Source organism: Anopheles cruzii, chromosome 2 (genome assembly GCF_943734635.1).
Source record: "Anopheles cruzii chromosome 2, idAnoCruzAS_RS32_06, whole genome shotgun sequence".
Taxonomy (NCBI): Eukaryota; Metazoa; Arthropoda; class Insecta; order Diptera; family Culicidae; genus Anopheles; species Anopheles cruzii.
In genome coordinates this window covers 37293420-37313575 of record NC_069144.1, presented here as the reverse complement: position 1 = coordinate 37313575, position 20156 = coordinate 37293420, and the positions used below count along the sequence as shown (strand labels likewise).

General features: G+C 51.8%; 3 protein-coding genes across 3 annotated transcripts; 1 reads left to right on the top strand and 2 right to left on the bottom strand.

Moving 5' to 3' along the window:
• Positions 1–312: 312 nt before the first annotated feature.
• Positions 313–884, bottom strand: LOC128267934 (dolichyl-diphosphooligosaccharide--protein glycosyltransferase subunit 4). Its single transcript, XM_053004898.1, has 2 exons — positions 808–884; positions 313–431 (listed from the first exon to the last, which is right to left on the bottom strand). Exon 2 carries the CDS (start codon positions 415–417, stop codon positions 313–315), a length of 105 nt encoding a protein of 34 aa, XP_052860858.1. The 5' UTR covers positions 418–431; positions 808–884.
• A 5453-nt stretch (positions 885–6337) lies between these two features.
• Positions 6338–14140, top strand: LOC128278994 (serine-rich adhesin for platelets). Its single transcript, XM_053017716.1, has 5 exons — positions 6338–6856; positions 6902–10100; positions 10861–10989; positions 11063–11460; positions 11528–14140. The coding sequence occupies exons 1-5, from the start codon at positions 6338–6340 to the stop codon at positions 14138–14140; spliced, it is 6858 nt and encodes a 2285-aa protein (XP_052873676.1).
• A 3451-nt stretch (positions 14141–17591) lies between these two features.
• On the bottom strand, positions 17592–19867 carry LOC128269093 (hexamerin-1.1-like). The gene is made up of 3 exons (XM_053006446.1): positions 19777–19867; positions 19571–19698; positions 17592–19495 (listed from the first exon to the last, which is right to left on the bottom strand). The coding sequence occupies exons 1-3, from the start codon at positions 19865–19867 to the stop codon at positions 17633–17635; spliced, it is 2082 nt and encodes a 693-aa protein (XP_052862406.1). The 3' UTR covers positions 17592–17632.
• Between the last annotated feature and the right edge of the window lie 289 nt (positions 19868–20156).

The following is a 20156-nucleotide window of genomic DNA, read 5'->3' as shown; positions in this document are numbered from 1 at the left end:
CTCTCAGAATAAACCAATTGGCCAGCATTTAATGATGTTTGGGGAGAGATTTTATTGTGCATCTGTGAGAAGCACAGAAACTTCTTTAGACTATTTGGTGCCGGCACCGGCAAACGTACGGAAATTGGCCCATCGGTCACCCAATGGCCTCGGGGAAGGAGAATGTGTGTGTGTTTGATTCGGCATGTCACGGCCTATTTTCACTTGTGCCTCGAACCCGGTCCACTTCGGATGCTATCGTTGCGAATGAGTGAAGAGAAGAATCGTTTGGCGGAATAAATTAAAGAATTCAGTCGATTCTAAGAAGCAAGCTTACCTTCCCATGTTGGCGTTAATGTAATGGAAGCCGACCACCAGCAGAAAGAGGAACACTCCCAACACGTTGCAGAACACGGCCAGCTGGACGTCGGAAATCATGATGGTGGCAGGATCTGTTTTGGAAAATCGAAAACAAAAATCAGTAAGTGGATTGGTTCACATTTGATCAATTCTGGTTCAATGGCCAAACTCATCAAAATCCCTATATGTTGCATTTAAAATATGACTCCAAGTTAATGGACATTCCATAAGCAAGGATTACGTCACACACGCTAATGTTTGTAAAACTTCTAACCAAAATTTAGTAAGCAAATGAATAAAACATTATCCGTGTTTTGGAGCAACACCGCAAAACTTGGTACACGTCACCGTGCCGTGCCCCTGCTTAGCAACCATTGGACTTTGTTTTTCCATCTTTACATTGATTAGATGTTTTTCAACTATGAAATACTGCGTTGCCGAAATAGTTTGTCGGATTTTTAAACTTACTCGAGTTTCTGTAGCAGCAGAAAAGAATGTAAAATCTGCGATTATTTTCCCGACCGTCTCGGATTTTTTGTAAACACAAACCGTGAACAAAACTGACAAGTCGAAACTGGAAACGTCACCGCTGCGTTCAGGGTGCCTTCTACTCGACGGCTCATTTCCACATCATACGATAATTAATCGCAACCACGTTCTTCCCAATCTTTCCGTTATCAACACCGGTTATCACAACATTTTGAAACTAGCTTTAGCAATCGAATCTAGTCCACCTAGTTCAAATGCTTGCGTGAATGTTCCACTGCAAGCAAATCACCTCCAGAAAAATTCCCGCCTGCTTCGCTACTTCCACCACATACTGTTTGCGCCGCGTAGTTGCGTAGAACTTGCAACGGGGTGTGTGCACAATTCCCACCAGAGCGAGCGAAAGAGCGTGAGCGAAAAAGAGCACCGGAGTGAAAGAAAAACATCTTCCCGAAACGTCAAACATTTTCTTTATCGATTGGGTTCGACAAAAGAGAAATTTCGAGCCGAAACACACTTGAACACGCTGCGAAGAAAGTCGGTGTCGCGTGTTTTTCCCAGCCTCCTCTGCACGACCGCCCACGAATTGGCATCCTAACCCGCGGGGAGCAGCGGTCGATCGGTGTTTTCTTTGCTTCGATGTAAAATTATCGTGTAAATCGTGTGTGTAATCGTTTGGCAAACCGAAGAAGAAGCGTTAAATCCCGTGCACCCGAGAATGTGTCGCTTGCGCTAGGTTTCGGATTGGTGCGCGGCGACGACGAAGGTGCTTCTCATATGTTGGAAATTATATGGTCACCCGAGTGGGCGGAGGTGCTGAAAATCGAGTCTCTACCGAAGCAGGCACCTGCACCTGCACGATAAAGAAGGTAAAGAGGGGTGGTCACACAGTGCACACACAGTGAGCTCAATAGTGGTTTTCTTGGCCAGTTCAGTTGTTTGGTGTTTTAGTTTTTGGCCTACAAAAATGGAAATGTGCAATGAACGGGAGCGAAACGAAAAATACGGGCCAGCGATAAAACCCCACACAAAGCGCCCGGTGGGAAGCAGGCCGGAAATTATCCATCCATCCGACCGCGCGCGGTGCAATCGATGATCCGAAGAACGGAAGTGGTCTTGTGCGCTGCTCGTTCGAGTTCAGCGGCTGTGTGCGGCGGTTGGTGCAAGTGCTAGGGTTGCTGCGTCGTTGCTAATACAGCGTGCGGCACAACCCGTGGTCGATCGATGGGACATCCGACCGACAACCCCAGCAGCAGCAGCATGCGTTGCGTCACTACGGAGCCATTGCAAAAAAAGGTGTTTGGTGTTTCAATCTGCGGTCGATACGACAAGACCTTAGCAGTTCACGACCAGTGTGTCTGTTATGCTCGAGGAAGAAGTAAATAAGCAAAAAGAAAACACTCATCCAACATCCAGCATGATGTTTCAAGTTGTTACCGTTGCCCACTGATCCGGATTGCCTGTGCATATCGATACCGGATTGGGCGAGTAGGCAGGGGGAAAAAACAAATATCCCACACAATCCGATCGTGCCCGTGGGTGTCTAAACTGGATGCCCTACCGACCCCAACGAGGCAGCGACCGAACCAAGCGATACCCGAAGATGGCAACGGAACGGAACGCCGAAGGTGATGACGATGATGAGGGCCAATGATGAATAATTGATTTCGGTTCGTTCGCTGCTTGAAGTGCGGAACGGAAATCACACGAGCACACGCCAAGGCCAACGGGCAGACCGGCCCAGCGGCCGGTAGTGTGGCCACTTTTCATCGAGTCTCGGAAATTGGCAACACCATTGGTGACAAACGATTTTATCCATAAACATCGCGGTGGCGGCGGCGGCAGCATCGGATGAGCACATTCTCCCGATCATCCATCGCCAACTGTGATCCTTGTTGGTCCGCCGGCTCCGATGGTGAGGCGTTATGTTTTATTGCCGACCTCTCACATTCGTCGACGGGGCGCATTGAAGACGTCCTTCCTCGGGGTATGATGGATGCCGTTCCGTGTTCCCCGCGCATGCTATCGATTCGCGCAGTCATTAGTAACATAAATGGTTTCACACATTTGGCCCTCCTTCTCGTGCGTGTGTGAATGAGGGGATGTATCTTTTTGCGATTGTACACATCTTTTTTGGTGTATTTTATTTTTTACCATAAATAGCCCGCCGTCATCGCGTGGGCATGATGTCAGAGCGCGCGCGGCAGCCACGCGTTATTGACTTCCCCCTCATGCACCCTCACCAAGCCGCTGACCCTCAGGCGACCAGGGGGTGCAATTCGCTCTGGGGATGCGAAAACAAAGGGAGTGTCTGGGCTGGAAGGAGCGGACACATTATTGATCCTCGGATGTTTGTGCACATGACGCTCCGCAACGTGCCGGGTTCCCGAGCGTGTCTTGGCAGCGCACAATCCGCCGGTAACCCCGTTTACCTTCGGCCGGTCGGTCGGTCGGTGATGGTGGTATGCTAAATAGCAAATCAAATTCCAACGCACCGCCCATCGGCCGGGCTGGCGATTAAATATGGAACCGCTTTGGACCATCATAAACAACAGGGCAGAACGAAAAAAAAGGCACTCGTTCGTTTTTTTGCCGGTACCCGTAAAGGAGAATCGCGCGCTGGAAGTACGGCGCGAGAACAACGGCGGCGGCGATGCAACGGCGGCGGCGATGGATGATGCCTTTTTTTGCATGTCTTGTACGTGAGTCAAATTTGCGAACAAAGCAACAAACTTGGCAAGGCCACTTCAACCCACGGCCTGCTGGAGAACGCAATAAAGGACGTTCTATTGAGATTTATAAATTTTGGTAGCGACGGAAACGCTTTGCTTGGAGTAGTAGGCATTGAACTCTGTTGCAATATTTTATTCGTATTTTAAAATGGAGCTGTTTGTGTTTGCCTTGTCTGAAATTTACCAATACTTTATTACGTAAAACAGGACCATCAGTTAGAATATTCATGAATTTTCAAATACCGCAAATACGATCACGATCACCGGCCAACAGCACGTTCGGGAGTGGTTAGTATTCTAGTGGCCGGCGTGACCTAGAAAGTGACAATTATTATACTAAACATGCAGCACTCGACCAACGGATTTGGACATCTCATTACCATTCCGATCGGTCGGAAGGGTGTCTCTATTTTAGGTTTCTGTCCACCTCTTTCCACAAACAATGGTCATGCTTTTTCGGTAGCTTTTTCGGTGCTAAACTACAGCGAACTTAATAAAAATAAACTCTGTACATTGCGTTATGTGTATGACAAGGTGGAAACGAATTTTATATCGTCCCCAAACGTATACAAAATCCGCCATTCTCCCCGAGGCTCGCGCATCGTTGCACAGATTAGCCAATAGGTTACCGTCGCCGTCCGGTGCACGGTGAATCTAATTTCGTATGGAGTGGATGTTATAAACTTCGGCTGTTCGACCACATCTTCGGGTACCGCTCATGCATATCTCGCTCCGCACCACTCCCTTCACGACTATCCACATCGAGTACAACGGGTCGCTGTCCATAACGTTGTTAATCCGATGGACACGATGATGACGGCGGCGGCAGCGGCGTCAAGTCGCGGGTCGCGAACAGCGAGGGTTGCGACCAGCGGCACGCAACGATCATCCATCAGTCGTCGACATTATTTTGGAACACCAACAAATCGTTCGACCGTCCGTGCCGTGGTCACTACGGATTCCTTCGCGGTTGTTTGCAAATGGTTCCGATTGTTTTGTGTGCCTCCCGTTTGGTTCTGTGCCATTCTTGCCATTTTGGGTAACGATATTCACGATGGTGCGTCCGCGGGTGCTCTGTTGAAAATGAACGTACGATTAGTAGGCGAACCCACGGCGATAATGGATTTTAAATTAGGTTACAAACTACATTAACCCCTTTTTTTCTTAGTGAGAGACAACTGTATCTGTCGGGCATGATTACTTCGGGATTGGCGTGCGGCTTCACGCCGATTCGCGTCGCGATCCTGCGGTCAGCGTAATGTTTGCGTTACTGGTACGCTTCAGAAGTGGCCGACAAGTGTATAAACGGTGTGTCTACGAAACAGGGAACGTAGGGGAAACTTTAATTGCGCACCGTAGTCCATTAGTTAATGAGCAAATTGTGACCGCAAGTACGGCCAATCCCACGCTGGCCATCTTCTTTTGGGGGGAGTGCGTCGTAGCTGATTAGTTCTAAATGGAAGGAATGAACACAAACGAGCATTTGATGGAAGCTTGGCGCTGGCGGTTTGCCAATGGCACGGCCATTTGTACCATTTTTTATGCTCTTCAACAAACCGTTAGCCAAGATGATTGCGATCGGTTGTTTCGTGTGGGTGAACCGCGCTGCTAAATCGGCGACATGTGCAATCAATAAACAGTTAACGAATTGAATTATGCCCATCGATCGGGCGTATTTCGCAGCCTGCTAGTTAAACATTCAACCAACACGTGCTTTAGTGTCAAGTCAGTGTCATCAGCTAAAATAAATTATCAACGAATATTAAAGGATAAATCGTCTTTGTTTTCCGGGGTTTTTTAACAATGACTTCCGCGATCCGCGATCGAAAAATGGTTGTTTCTTATCAATGAGAGATAATCGCCCGTCTGAGATTTCACACCCTTATAAGCGCATAGCGATGACGCGCGGCGGCGGTCGGGGCGGTTTCACCGGAAAGTGATTTCAAAAATCGCCAATTGATCGCCGCAGATAAAGCAAACCCCCCCTTTGATGGCCATCGCTTCCTGTTATCAATCGTTTCGTTGTGTTGTGTTATCTTACCACATATTGTCCGCCTGGCCCGCCCATCCGCTAGTCCTAGTGCTTATCGTCGCCGTTTGCCGTGTCTAAACACCGGCACTACAGCGCGTATATTTATGTTTACTGAACTGTTTGCGACCGGTCAACAGTCCACGCGCGCCCGCGCGCGCCCGTGTGTATGTTACGATCCATGTTTATGAGATTACGATCCGCCAACGATCCACCAAAACGATTGGCCGGCTTCGTAGCAGGCTTCGGCAGCATTGCCGCAATAAAGATTACGAATTTCTAGGTCAATGGGTTGTTGCGGCAAAAAGCAAGTGAAGTGAAGAAGTCAAAAAAGCTGAACACTCCACTGAGCCGTTCATACGGACGCTTCCCTTTCTCTTTCACGGTTTAATATATGAACATATTTGATGTGTATTTTTTTGTGTGGTATTTCTGCTTCGTGCGTTCGTCTAAAACTGTGTGTTACAGTTTCGGTCGCTGTGTAGAAGTGTTACTTTTGGTTTCCTAATTGATGGTGGTTTTTTTCGTTCGCCTTTTTGCAGATCACCATGTCACAGACGACGGTTGGCACCGATTTGGAAGGGAGTGCTTTGCCGTCGTGTCCTTGGCAGTAGGCGACGAAACACACAGTCTATTCCTGAAGCCACCGCGGGCAGTGGTTTAAGCTGGCTTTGAAAAATAGAAAAGCAACAATTTCGGGAACATATTCGCAAACCGCAAACAGTTGTACCGCCCGCCCGACGACCACACAATGGATCCACTGAGCGCCCTCCTGCCATCCCGTGATCCCGTGCCGGATGGAGATGCCACGGACCTTTTGGGGGAACCGCAAAGTGACCTCCTCTCGCCGGTCGTATATCGGGCGAATGGCAGAAGCGAACCGGAGGAAACCGGGAACCGACTGCGCAAGGGTCTGAACCGCATCTCGACCGATTCGGCGACGTCCACGTACGAAATGGTGGATGCCAACGGGAGCAGCCAGTCACCCGGATCCGACGACAGCAGCAGCAGTACCAGCACCGATGGCCACGGTGGCGACGGCGAGGAGGAGGACGACGACGAGGAGGAGGACGCAATGTGGAGCAATATTGTGCGCATAAATAAGGCAACGAGCGCCACGGTGGCCGAACTGACGGGAAGCAGTGGCAGTGGCAGTGGCAGTGGTCCCGGCACCGGCACCGGAGACCCAGCGAATGAAATCGAGTACGAAGTGCAGGAGGCTATGGTCAGCAGCGGTGTTGCCATGGCGATCGGATCATTCGACCACGAAGTGGGTGAACGAGAAGAGGCAAGCGGCGAGGAGGGCGGAAGTGAGGGTGGCGGCGGCGGGGGTGCTTGTGAGTTATTGCAGCGCAAACGCTTCGATCTGGCACGCTCGTCGACGAAGGAGGAAAAGCAACGGCACAACGAGGAAATCCTAATCATGAAGTCGAATTCGCTCTCTTCCGACACGACCAACTCGTGGGAACCGATAAGCGTCGAAGCGTGCTACCCGGAACCGGCGCCAGATGAGCCAGTGCCAGCTCCGGCTGCTGCTGCTGCTGCTGCACCCTCGAAGGCGTGCTTCATCGATGCATCGTCACTGTTTGACGATGACGAGATCGTGTATCCGTCGTTTCAGGAGCCACCCGTTGCCTGGAGTACGGCAGGAACCACACGGTCAGCTTCCAGCACCACCGTTGGCAATGAACCGAGTGTTCAACTTTCGTCGATCCTACTGTGTGACGATGTGAAGAGTCGCTCCGACGGATCGTCGGAGCGTCCCAGTGCGACGGTGACGATGGAAGTGAAGGATCAGTTCTGTGCCCGGCCAAGCAACGAGTTTTTAGCCGCCAAGTTGAAGCTACCGGAACTGGTCGAAAGCCAGGCGGATGATTGCACGGAAGAGGTGCTGGCGAGACAGCAATCGGAACGGAAGCAGGGTACGATGTTGTTTCAAAACTCGATCCAACAGTTCTCGGGCCTACAGTTAGACGCGGCGCCCGCGGGAGGACCACCCTTTGCGACCGCCGATGAACCGTGCAGTGATCTGTCACTGCCGAGTGTGTACTCGTCCGGAAGTGAGCGAAACTACGGAGGAGAGTACAGTTCGCTGTCGATCAGCGACACCCAGCGTTACTCGCTGTCGAGTGCCGCCGGAGCGTACGGCGGAACGATCGACGAGTCGGGCAGTGGAAGGCAGGTCGAAAGTTTCCGGTGTACCAGCACCAGTGGTTACAACTCCAGCTCGGCCGATTACAACAGTCGCACGCAGGCAACGAGTGACGGTGAATCGGGTCACTATCCCAACACACCGTTCAACTCGATTGTCCACGTCACGTCCAGCCAGCACGGAAACGGTAGCCGTGCCAGCTCTATCGATCGTGAATCACACTCTACCCCGATCCGCATTCCGAAGCGGGTGCAAAAGCACGACGAATCGGCACCGATCGTGTCGGGCGGTGCTTCGATCGAGGACTTTACGCCGAAGCAGTGCGAAAGTCCGTCGGTTCGCCGGCGAACCGACACGTGCCCGATCGTTTCGGGCGGCATAAGCTTTGAGGAGGATCCCCGGGATGCGCTGCTGGCCGGTCAGGGACGTCGGCTAAGCAAGAGCAGCTCGGGAAAATCGTGGGTTGTCGATCTGAAAAATTGCCCCGATGATGAAAAGCAGGTGACGGGTTCACTGGACGGTCAGCAGCGGCACCACCAGCAGCCCCGTAACTGTGGGCTTGGTTTCTACGTCGATTTGGGAAGCCTTAAGACGCCGGAAGAGGAAAAACCCATCACCGAGGTCCAGCGTCCTCGGCCGGCGGTACGGGCGGACTTGATGAAGAAATCGACCGGATTCTACATTGATCTGTCGGATGGAGAAAGCACACGCAGTGCCACCCCGAAGCTGAGCGGCAGAAATGACACTCCACCACCGTCGGCGGTCCCTAGGGCGGTCGGCGACGAGGACGTGGCTCCTCCGGCGAAGACAGATTCGCGCGAAGAATCAATGGAGAAGGATCGTAAAAATATGTTTTCAATGTTTATTGACTTTGGTGATGAGAAAAATGGAAACAGCGCCATCGCAAAGCCACCGGCAATGCTTCGTAAGCAGTCGTTGCCCCCGGCGGTCAGTCTGGGGAAGGACCCGTCGGGAACGGAACGTCCCAGCAGTCTGGGGCCAGCGGGTGAGGAAGGCACTAAGCCGTACTACATGTTTGTTGGTGGTGCTAGTGCGGCCACTCCGGAACCCTCTCCGGTCGTTCGGCGGCCAGTTGCTGCTGGTGCAGCCACTGCTTCCGGGAGTCAGGCTAGGAACGAATCAAAGCGCCACTCGTGGAATACCAGCACTTTTGGGGGCGAGCACTCCGGAGGGTTCCACGAGCGACGGATTGCCAACAGCGCAACCTACCAGCGGTCTACCAGTGTGACGAGCGATCGTGGCATCATGAATATACTGGACAAAATCCCACTCCTCTCGAAAACGTCCAGCATGTCGATCGATTCGTCCGTTTCGCCGTTTGAAGACTTCACCTGCTCGAAGTCGGAACTGAGCACCTACTCGAACCACTCGGTGTCATCCAACTCCGGGCATTCGAGCAACGAATCGAAGGTTTCGCCAGCAAAAGAAACCGATGGCGGCCCCAGTGGAGAACCGCCGGTAGAAATGACGCCGGCAATGGGAGCGTCCGTGAAGCGCAAGCGAAAGGATGTGAAGCTGAACGAAACGTTCGACAAGAGCAGCCAAGGTTCGGTGACGGATGGGATTCTGTCGTCGAACGAGGACGCCTCTCCGACGTCCACCACGACCGATACGGACGACGTTACGTTTCAGAACAATCCCGTCGATGAAGAGGCACTGCTGGCGGCCAATGCGGCGGGCACTGTTCAGCAAGAGGAACCCGAACCCGTCGAATGCCCTGTGAAGCTGGCCAGCAAGCAGATGGAAACGATCGAGGAAGCCGTGGAGAGCTCACCCAGGCACGGGCCCGCCACTGCGCCACGCAAGGCACAGCACACGATGGAAACGCTGCACGCCACGATCGAGAAGCAGAAGCAGCTACTCGAAACCGTCTCCGAGAACGTGGAGTCGTCCGGTGTGGTGACATCGTTCGTGAAGCTTTCCGACATGGACAAGCCACCGCTACCGCCGCCGCCGCCGGCAACACAGTCGGTGACGGTGACCAAATTTGAGCTTCACTCGAGCAGTAGCGTCGCGGGTAGCAGTAGTAGCACCATCACCGGTGGAGGAGCTAGTAATATGTCGAATTCGGCAGGCTCGAACCGAGTGGCCCGGTTGTTCGAGTGCCAGAAATATAACACGATCGGTTCGGCGGTCGGTGCCAGCCAGGCGATGCGCCTGCAGCAGCACCAGCAACAAAAGTCCTCCCAGAATTACTACCAGACCAATGGGGGGGTGACCTCGATGGAGCGTCACTCGTGGAACATGTCACGTTCGACGGGCAACAACTTTGTGAGCCTCATTTCGTCGTCGGTGGAAAATTCGCGCTCGCTCAGCCGTCTGTTTCCGCATCTTTCGAAAGGTACCGCCGACTGGCTTTCTGTTCTGTTTGGTAGTGTAAAAAATGAAGGTGGCCTCTCGCCATCTTGGATGTTCTCTGTTCTGTGCGTTGTGTTTTCTGCGCTGTGGCTGCATTGCGCATGAAACGCTCGTAAAAATTGATTATAAGCAGGAATCGCTTTAATTCGTTTCTGACGCTATCTGACGTTTTTTGAAGTATGTAATTGCGTTGACTTTCCCTGGGTCGGATTTGACTCCGCTCTTGGGTTATCTTATAACCGAGGAAAAAGACTTCTGGTTGCCCAATTTGGCATTATCCGCGATGATTACGCGTTGGAACACGCTTTTCAACACGCTTCCCTGCATTTTGGAACACGCTTTCCTGCATTTTGTTCGTTTTTATTTTTCGCCGTCGGGATCACCAGTTTGGGGATACAGGAATCACAGTTGGAATGAGTGTCTGTACTCGCGGAAGATTGGTTTGTGAATGCTGTCTTTTATTCATCTATGAGCGATATCTCAAGTCGATGTCTACTATGCCACATGTTGTTTCTGAATGGCTGTTCCATCAATTCATGAGTTTTCATGAATTGATGGAAAGTGAGTGAGTTTCTATCAATTCATTTTATGCCACATAGTGGTCAAGTCAACCATGAAACAACATCGTTAAGGAAGGATTGAAAAACTCAGAACACAAGTTTAATTCGGGAGTGTTTTTATCCAAATACTCGCTCCAAACACGTCTTCCGGGCTAAGCTATTTGTGCTTTTGTGTCTCCGTAGCCTTTAGCAACTCTCTGCCGTCGGACGTGGGCATGAACGGAGCAGGCCGTGGGCAGGTCGATGGTACTGAGCTGCTCCATTCGGACTTTTCCTGCACTTCGAGCATCACCTCGAGCCGATCGGGTATCGGTGAGTACAATGGCCGTTCTCCCTCTGCCTCTGCCCCCACTAGCGTTCACCGTTTCGTTCCGCCTTCGTTTAGAATCGATCGACGAGTCCATCTCTAGCCGGCAACCGCGCCGCTTGGGTGAAGATTTGCTAAAGATGTTCCTGCAGGAGATCGCCACCGACGTGACGATCGAGGTCGAGACGCGGAAGATGCGGGCCCACAAGTGCATCCTGCGATCACGTTGCCAGTACTTTGCAGCAATTCTCGCCGGGAGTTGGGTGCAGAATGCGGGCAACGTGATCGCCCTGCCGGGTTACTCGTACGCGGCGGTACACTTTGCCCTGTGCCACATCTACTCCGGCGCCTCGCACCCACCCGAGGGCATCAGCTTGATGGAGCTGGCCGCCCTGTCCGATCTGCTCGGTCTCGAGGGTTTGAAGGAGGTCACGGCGTACGCACTGAAAACTAACTACTGTCACAATTTCCACAAGGTAAGACCCCGGAAGGACAGGCGGACAGGCGGGGACTGTAAATACATTTGCTTCGAACCTTTTGCAGCCCTGTGTCGGTTGTACGGATGGGGTGCTGCAGGTGCTGCCCGTTACCCTGAACCACGGGCTGGACGATCTGTATCGAAAGTGCTTGAAGTGGGTTTGCCGACACTACGTAAAGATCTGGTCGCAGAAGCAGTTCTCGCTGCTGCCGCTCGATGTGGTTCACCGTTGCCGGCAGCAAATTGTTGCTCACCTTAGCTCGGAGAGTGTCCTTACGCTGATCCTGGACAGTGAGCAGCTGCTGACGCTGTTGCACCCGTACAAGTGGTCCGTGGAGGTCGAGAACGTAGTGCGGGACATACTGGACGCGTCGTACGATTACATCACGGACCACTTTGCGTCGCTGCTGGCAAGTGACAGCTTTCTGTCGCTCGGCCAAAACTATCGCTGGGCCATACCGCACGTGGAACCGGTGTTGCTGCCGGCAGCGAACAACCTGAGCCCGGATCAGGCTTGCAAAAGTTACCCGCGTGCTACGCGTCTCCACAAACTGTTGCAGGCCAAGGTGCTGACGATGACCACAACGACCACAACGACGACGACGACGGCCACACCGTTGGCGGGTGACACGAGTGTGGTGAACGTGTACGAGAAGCAGCAGGGAAAGCGCCCAAAGGACGACTACAAACGGCACGAGGAGGAAGAGGAGATGGATTGGTGCGATGAGTTTGTCGGGATGGTCAATGCGATCCTGTCGGCCGTGGAGCAGTGCCTGATACGCCAGTGTGCCCGGGCGATGCGTGTCAGCTCGTGGCAGCGCATGGACGTGGAGCTGCGCAATAAGGTACAAAAACTGGCCTGCCTCATGGAGACGACCGACGAGCGAAAGTCACGATCGCGCTATTCGTTCTCCTCGCAAACATCCTCGTCCTCGTCGGTGCACTCGCGGACAAACGATCTGCGCCAGGTACGGCTAGCGATTCAGGCACACAACAAACGCGCCTACGAAGGCAACGGCAACCGCACCCAGCAAACACAGACGACCGTGGCACAGCACAACGATCTGAACAGTGCGCTGCTGGCCTCACACAAACTGGCCAAGCATCTGGACGACGATCTGCTAAGGAAGCAACAGAAGGAGCAGCACCATCAGCCACCGCCGCTGGAAAACGGATATCGCGTTTCGAGAACATCGTCGAAAACGAACCACACTACGGCACCGGTGCCAGAGAGTGGCCGCAAAGCGCCCGTCGCGGCCGTACGGCAAACGAATGGCATCGCCATGGGGTTGCTGGCGAAAACGAATCGTCGTGATGCGTCGGCCCCTCCGCTGGTGGAACCGGTGCCCGCCCACAGACGATCACAGTCGGAAGATCACGCCGTTTACGGGGCGGTCAAACAGCAGCCACCGAGCGCCGGTAAGGGCGAAACGGTGGCCAACTTGCGCTCGAAGCTGAGCCACATTAAGCCACGCTATCTCGAACCAAAGAAGCCCAAAAATGCGGCCAATCTGCAGGCTCAGAACAATAACATTTCCTCCAGCGGAAGCTCCACGCGTACCGCGAGTCCGGCCTTTGGTCACCGCAACAAGCTGAAGCAGCAACCGGCCACGGCTACGACGACGACGACGACGGTGGCGGTAAAAGGAGGCCACGAGTCTAACATTTCGCTGGACAGTCTTACGTCGCCGGCCAAGCTACGGAATGGTGGCGTCCCGGCCAAAGCGCCCCGTTCCACCATCAGCGAGCTGGATGTGTCGATCGACTCGCTGGCCGAGTCACTCAAGTCGAACTCGATCAAAACGAGCAACACACTTTCGCACGAATCGTTGATCTACCACGAGTACTTTAAGCCGAAACAGATCACCGATCAGCCGAACGGGCTCGCGGCAAGGGAAAGACGGACCAAAGTCGTCCCACCCGTAGCAACGGCACGGCCACCGACCGCGGTGGCCAACGGTGGAGGCCCCAAACCGATCCACAACTCCTCGATACCGCGCTCGAACGGTGGTATCAATCGGACCGGATCATCGGCCAGCGTTGGCTCCGCGAATGGTGGTGGAATCAAACGAAGCTTCCTTACGCAGCGATCGCGCGAAATCCTGGCTCGCCGATCGCACGAACCCAAATCGAACTCGACCAATTCGAGCAACAAATCGGCCGCATCCTCACCGAGCTTGCTGCTGGCACGTGACAAATCCACCACGGGCAGTGATATCACGAAATCGGGCTCATCCGCTTCGCTTTCGACGACCAACAGTGGTGGTGGTGGTGGGACCGGTGGCTGTGGACGGAAGGTATTCAACACGACGCTCCATCTGCGCCGGACCGCGAAGTTGCTACCCACGGCCGGGCCGCACGACAATCCGACATTGCGGCAGCAACAGCCGCCGTTGAAATCGTCGTCATCTTCTTCGGTTCATCGGCGGATGGGTGACAAAAATGGGTTGAAAACCGCCGGTCGTAAAGTGGACTCAACGGCGGTACCGGGCAACCGGGGCCCGTTGAAGCATGCGCCGGTGACAGGCGCCGGTAATTGCTATGGCGGACCGCCAGCTTCCTTACCGCCGATCGCCACCACCACGGCGGCCGGTCGTATAGAATCCAAACTGGAGCGCTCGAACACGTTTTCGATGGACGCTTCCGATAATGCATTGATGCTGCAGCTATTAGATTGAGCACCACCACGTGGGGAAGTGGATCGTTCCGAGTTCCGAAATTAAGGAAAGCTGCAGAGAAGCTACACTGCTGTATATGTGATGATCCGAATCCGTTGGCCAACAACGGATAGGTAGAGGGTAAGTTGGATGGAATTGTTCCCCGGAAAAGGGATTCATTCCCCGGGCTTTGTGGACGAACGAAGAAACGGATTCGTTTGACTAATAATTTACAATAAGATAAAACACACACACACGTACGTATGCGCATATTTCATCACAAATGTCTAGTCACATTATTTATTATGGAAAGAGGACACACTCGGCATCGATTTGCGAGCGATCGGTGGGTCGGTTGGTGTCCTTTCCAGGAACCGCTGCTCGCTCGTGATAGCTTCACTCTTCCCTGGACGAGATACTTCGCTGCATATTGATGATTGAGGGACAAAGATCAGATTAGTGTAGTAAAGAGAAAGACATTTAACCAACCCAAATACAAAACATAATCCAACGAAGAGCGCGCCTTCCCCGTATGGTAGTTGCTTTCGCTGGCCGCGCTTCTACAGCCAGATCTGGCCACTCCGCTCTCCTTTCTCTGCTACGGTAGAAGGTGTACGTATATCTGCAAAAGATCCACTCTTTAGTGATTGTTATATTTGAACGAAAATAAAAAAGGAACTTAAGCAACTTTGCATGAAAAATTGATCGAAAACTCGAAACTTTATACAAGAGGTTGCAGTCTGTGTTTTGTTATCTCTCGGTGTGTGTGTGATGAGTAAGATAGGACAAAGATAGGTCATTTTGGTTCCAACTGTCTTAGTTCAGCATTTACAATCCGACCAGCTGCCACAGAACGCGTAAACCCTTTCCGCGCCACTAGCGCCAGCAGGTCAGCCTAATAAGTTAACGAAAGTAATTACAGCTGTAGCGCGCGTAGACGCCACGGCGATAGCGCCACCAACGATAGTCCCACAAAAAGAAATATAGCAAACAAACTGTATTACAATACCGCAAATAGCCAGCACCTAATAACTCTAGTGCCCCAGTGGAGGACAGTAGCTTTCAGTAGGTCCCCGCCGGGGGCATAGAAAACATGACCAGCAGTAGCATGACGCACCCAAAACGCGGCCCCAAAAGTTTGTGCTTATAAATCGCTCTAACTAAAACCTAAACTGAGCAAGGCGAACCCTCTAAGCACTCGAACGAGTATGTACCTCAGATTGTCTTCTTTCGGTGCTCTCGATGATCGTACGATGATAATTAGTTTCCGCCGACCAAAAAGGCCACTCACTTAATGTCCCACCATATTTTGCTATATCTTCCCGTCCAATCGATCGTCGATCGATCGACACACACACACACACATACGATGTGCAGTGATTTTAGGTTTAATTTTGCGCCAGCAAACAAACGCGCTGATCGCGCATTGTGATCACTATATAATTTTTACATTACAACAAACTTCCTCCCGATTAGACGGAGACGGAGGGCACAGGCACGACGGGGACAGGGATCCCTGATTTTACTGATGTGCCCCACTGCCACACTCACTGTTTCTTTTTCGTTTACTAGGTCTATACGTTGAGATGTGAACTGTTAAAAAGATGGCTGTACCTGCTGATTGGGACTTCCCAGTTTTGTGGTTCATTCATCATTACCTTGTTTTGACATCCGGTAAATGATTTCAGGTCGAAAAAAAATTTATTTCGGTGTGCAACCCATCTTTGAAAGGGTTAGACCATGCCAACTTTTGTGCCTGAAAATGACGTTTTGCGGGGATTATTATTTTTCTGCTCCGCTTGAAGAAAACTGCTTCGGAATAGCACCAAATGCTTGTGGGGACTTGTGTTTGGAAGATCGCAGTGCTTTAAGTGGTTTAAAAATTTTCAAAATGGCGATTTTAACATAACAAAAATAAAGCGTCCAAGGACTCCAAAAACCGGACAGAAAGGTGTGGTGTTTCACAAGCTCCTAAAACCTAATGAAAACGTTAATTCAAATCGCTACTGACATCAAATGATCAATTTGAACCATGCATTGATCGAAAACGATCAAAAAGCCGTTCCTGTTTTCTGAAATGGAGGCGCCTGGTCGCCCGTGGCCTGAGGCTTCCATGTCCCCAAAAAACAAAACTGTTTCAGGATACTATCAAATCACTTGGATGGGAGCTGCTATCCCTCCCCGCGTTATTCACCAGACTTGGCTCTTTCCGAATATCATTCTTTTTCATCGATGGGACACGTAGTGGCTGAGCAGCCCTTCGTTTTTCTACGAGGAAGTCGAAATGGGATGACTAATTAGTTTACTTAAAAAGACGAAGAATTCTTTCGTCTGGGAATCCATAATTTACCAGAGAAATAGGAGAAATGTATAGCTAGCGATGTCACATACTTTGAATTAAATAGAAAATCGCATAAAAATTTCATAAACATGTTTTGTGTGTTAGAACCAGTTCACTTCTCAACGTATAGACCTAGTACTATTTTGATGACGTTCGGTTACATTTATCTCGCCCCAACAGTCGGGATGCATTTTATCCTGCAAGCCACCAATAATCCGTTCAGCTTACCAGGTCTTCTGTTTTCCAGTATTTCTATGTTGACAATGCTGCTAAAGGCCACAGACATACACACACACATTCCCTCCAGCTATTAACTGTGTAAGTTTCGTAAGTCTCTCTCTTTCTCTTCGGTTTCGTAAGAGGTTGTGCTTATTAAGGAGTTGTTGAAGGAGTTAAGGAGGAGTTGTAGTTAAGCTAGAGGCAGAAGACAGCATATTAAATGATACCGATTCTTCACGCAAACTCGAAGACCGTGAAATTATAATCAAAAACAATAGCCAGGGCAAGCGGTGGAGTGCGATCTAAATTACGTACACACACACATACTTAATTACCTACTTACTTACGACAAACCTAGTCAGTCTGTACAAAAGATCCTGCTGCGAAGATCGCCGGCTGCCGGCGAAAGATGGCGCAAATGAACACGACACGACACAACACCACAACACTGTCGTGTATGAATCTAACTACTAAATTATCTACGGTTCTGCCTCAGAACAGATTGGAATGGACATCGGGTGGTGACAAAATTGTGTAGATCGATGTGGAGAGGTGATCAAACTGGCGCACTTTTTATTGAAACGTGCGCGGACAAAACACATTCGGTTCGTATGGATTTCATTACGTTGTGTGTGAACGAAAATACTGCAGAGAGTAAGCCCCCAGCCGGGGTCAGCGGCCGGTGTGTTTCTTTCTACAACCCCCATTTCTGTGTCCCATTCTGTGCAAAGTGCGCCACCAGTTCGCGCGCCCTGAACGATGCCGAAGTAATCCACTAATTTAAAATAAAGTTTTTGAAACGTATTCGGTTGTTTTGCTTTCATTGAACTATTGAGAAACAACCAGGAACAGAACAGGACTTGTGTTTTGTATTGCGTATTTGCTCATCGTTGTTTATTGTAAAATCATCGTCGCCCATCGTCGGCCACATGTCACGGCTCGGATCGGAGTGTCTAGTAGGTAACGTTCATCTTGTACTCGTCGCTGTGGTAGATCAGCACGTCCTTGAAGTACATGTTCTTGGTGTAGAAGTAGCTGAAGTTGATGTACCGATCGAACGGATAGCCCATCGGGAGGGTATCGTAGAAGCGCATTCCGCTACCGACTCCGCACGAGAACGATTTGTCGTACGCGGCAACCGTCTGCTGCTCGTGGGTGCCCATGAACGGCGTGATGATGAAGTAGAACTGCATCGGCATACCGCTGGTCCAGCCCTTCGGCAGGATCAGCCGATCCGGGAAGCCGCAGTGAGCCTCCGACATGTCCATGTAGAACTTCTCCTGCCCGTTGTACGCGAGCATGATCTTTTTGTACAGATCCGTGTACATGGTGCGGTCCTTGACGCTCCAGAAGTAGTCGCGCGAGCTGCGCACGATCGAGTTCTTGCCGGTGACCACATCGACCAGGTACTGGTCCACCTCGTAGAAGTACTTCTTGTAGTACTGCAGATCGAACAGTTTGTCGAACTTCGGACCGAAGAACAAGCGCACGATCGCCTTGCCAGTGTACTCGGACATCACGTTCATCGTGTAGGTGAAGGGCTTGTGGTTGAGGCGGTACTGGCGGGCGTACACGCTGTAGTCGAAGTACTTGTCGGTGGACGGCATCGGCAGCACGTTCGAGACGTCCGAGTCGAAGAAGTCGAAGTAGGTGATGAGCTTGTCGAAGACGACATCCTTCACCACGACCCCCTTGAAGTTCAGCTCGTCGAATGTGTAGCTGGGCAGGAAGCGCTTGTAGTAGTAGTACAGGTCCATGAAGCGCTCGTACAGCTGGTAGAACAGCGGGTCGCGCAGGCTCGTCTCGTACTGCATCAGCGCGGACGGCCACACCTTGTAGGCGTTGAAGTTGTTGCCGGACAGCAGCAGCCGGGAGAAGACCTCGATGTAGCCGGCGAACGTGCCCTCCATGCCATCGATGTTCGAGTTGAGCAGGTCGCCGAAGAAGTTGATCGATTCCGGCAGGCGCAGGTCGATGCGCGTTCCGTCGGCCATAATGAAATAGCCCTGCTCGATTATCTGCCGAATCTTCATCTCCCAGCCATGCACCCAGTCCACTTTGTAGTACATCTCGTCGCTGATCACGTAGTTGTAGTCGCGGCTCTTGAACGGCACACCGTTCCAGTAGCTGAGCATCGAGAAGTACCCGGTCTTGAGCGGGAAGCGCCACACCAGCGGCTTCACCGTGCCCATATAGTTCGACATGCGCTCCAGGTTGTAGCGGGCCAGCAGCATCTTGTGCGTGTACCAGTACAGCTCGCCGCGCCGATCCTTCATCAGCCCGAACTTGTCACCGCCCAGGAAGAACGGATAGTCCATCATGAAGTAGTAGTAGTACGCATTCAGGCCAATATCTTCGGTGAAGTAGCTCATCATTTCCTCGCTGTGGAAGTTGTTGTAGTAGTCGACCGGGTACGAAGCGGTGTAGTTGGCGTGCACGACGTTGTACTTGCCGTTGGCATAGAAACCGAACTTCGGCTCCACCAGCTTCTTGTAGCTGATGGTGCGAATCACGTCGGTGTTGAAGAAGTAGTACGGATAGATCTCGTAGATGGCAGGCAGCACAATGCCCTGCAGAGCCGGGTAGTGCATCACGGTCAGGTGAATGACATAGATGAACATGCCCTCGTTGATGTTCTCGCGAGCCCAGATTACGTTTTTGTAGTACGTGTCCCAGTCGGCACTGTTGTACAGGAAGCTGAAGAGGGCGTACGTCTGGCGCAGGTACAGCTCGTTGTAGATGGTGAACACTTCACCCTTCTCCAAGAACTGCCCCGTCTTGTACCAGTCGAAGAACTCGCTCACTTGGCTAAAGTCCTGCGAATGGACCATGAGAATCGTATTAGCTTTCGGGCTGCTTTGGCAAACGTACAGCTCCGGAATGATGCTTACCGTGTACTTGGACTCGTCCGTAATCCAGGTCTTGGTGTATGGCATGTACTCGTCATACTTCAGCGGCATGTGGATGTTGCGAAGCACCTCGAAGAAGAACTTCATCTTGAACAGCATTTCCTTGTCGGCTGTCGGAAGAGACATCGGTGATCTATGATGGGACGGCAAACACATGGACGGGGCCTTACATTGGGCACCATACTTACCATACTTTGCTTCGGTTTGCGTGCTCGGAACGTACGATCCGCTGGCGAGGGCCGCCAGGGACACTGCCACTGCTAGAATGAGGAGTTTCATCTTGTCCAGCTTCCGTTTGACTCAACACAGACACCAGACTGAAGTTTGAACCGTACCGGTGCTACCTTTTATACTTGGCCCCGGCAGCATACTAATCTTGGGGCTCCGCTTATCGTCTCCGCTGCAGCTGCATCCCCACGGCGGTGATGATTATGTGCCGATTTTCGGCAGCATGGAAACAGCAGCATCGGCAACCGCAATCGGCGCTGCGGGAATGCAGCAGCATTGCAGCGGTTGACACAGTATCTCTTAGGTTCGTTCCGTTGCATCAAACTTTGATAAACTTTCA

Coding starts and splice junctions, on each gene's coding strand:
- LOC128267934 (XM_053004898.1), bottom strand. CDS start 417: ATGATTTCCGACGTCCAGCTGGCCGTGTTCTGCAACGTGTTGGGAGTG.
- LOC128278994 (XM_053017716.1), top strand. CDS start 6,338: ATGGATCCACTGAGCGCCCTCCTGCCATCCCGTGATCCCGTGCCGGAT. Junction 6,857..6,901: donor TCGGATCATTCGACCACGAA/GTGGGTGAACGA, acceptor GGCGGAAGTGAG/GGTGGCGGCGGCGGGGGTGC. Junction 11,461..11,527: donor ACTGTCACAATTTCCACAAG/GTAAGACCCCGG, acceptor AACCTTTTGCAG/CCCTGTGTCGGTTGTACGGA.
- LOC128269093 (XM_053006446.1), bottom strand. CDS start 19,867: ATGAAACTCCTCATTCTAGCAGTGGCAGTGTCCCTGGCGGCCCTCGCC. Junction 19,699..19,776: donor GCAAACCGAAGCAAAGTATG/GTAAGTATGGTG, acceptor CTCTTCCGACAG/CCGACAAGGAAATGCTGTTC. Junction 19,496..19,570: donor CGGACGAGTCCAAGTACACG/GTAAGCATCATT, acceptor GTCCATTCGCAG/GACTTTAGCCAAGTGAGCGA.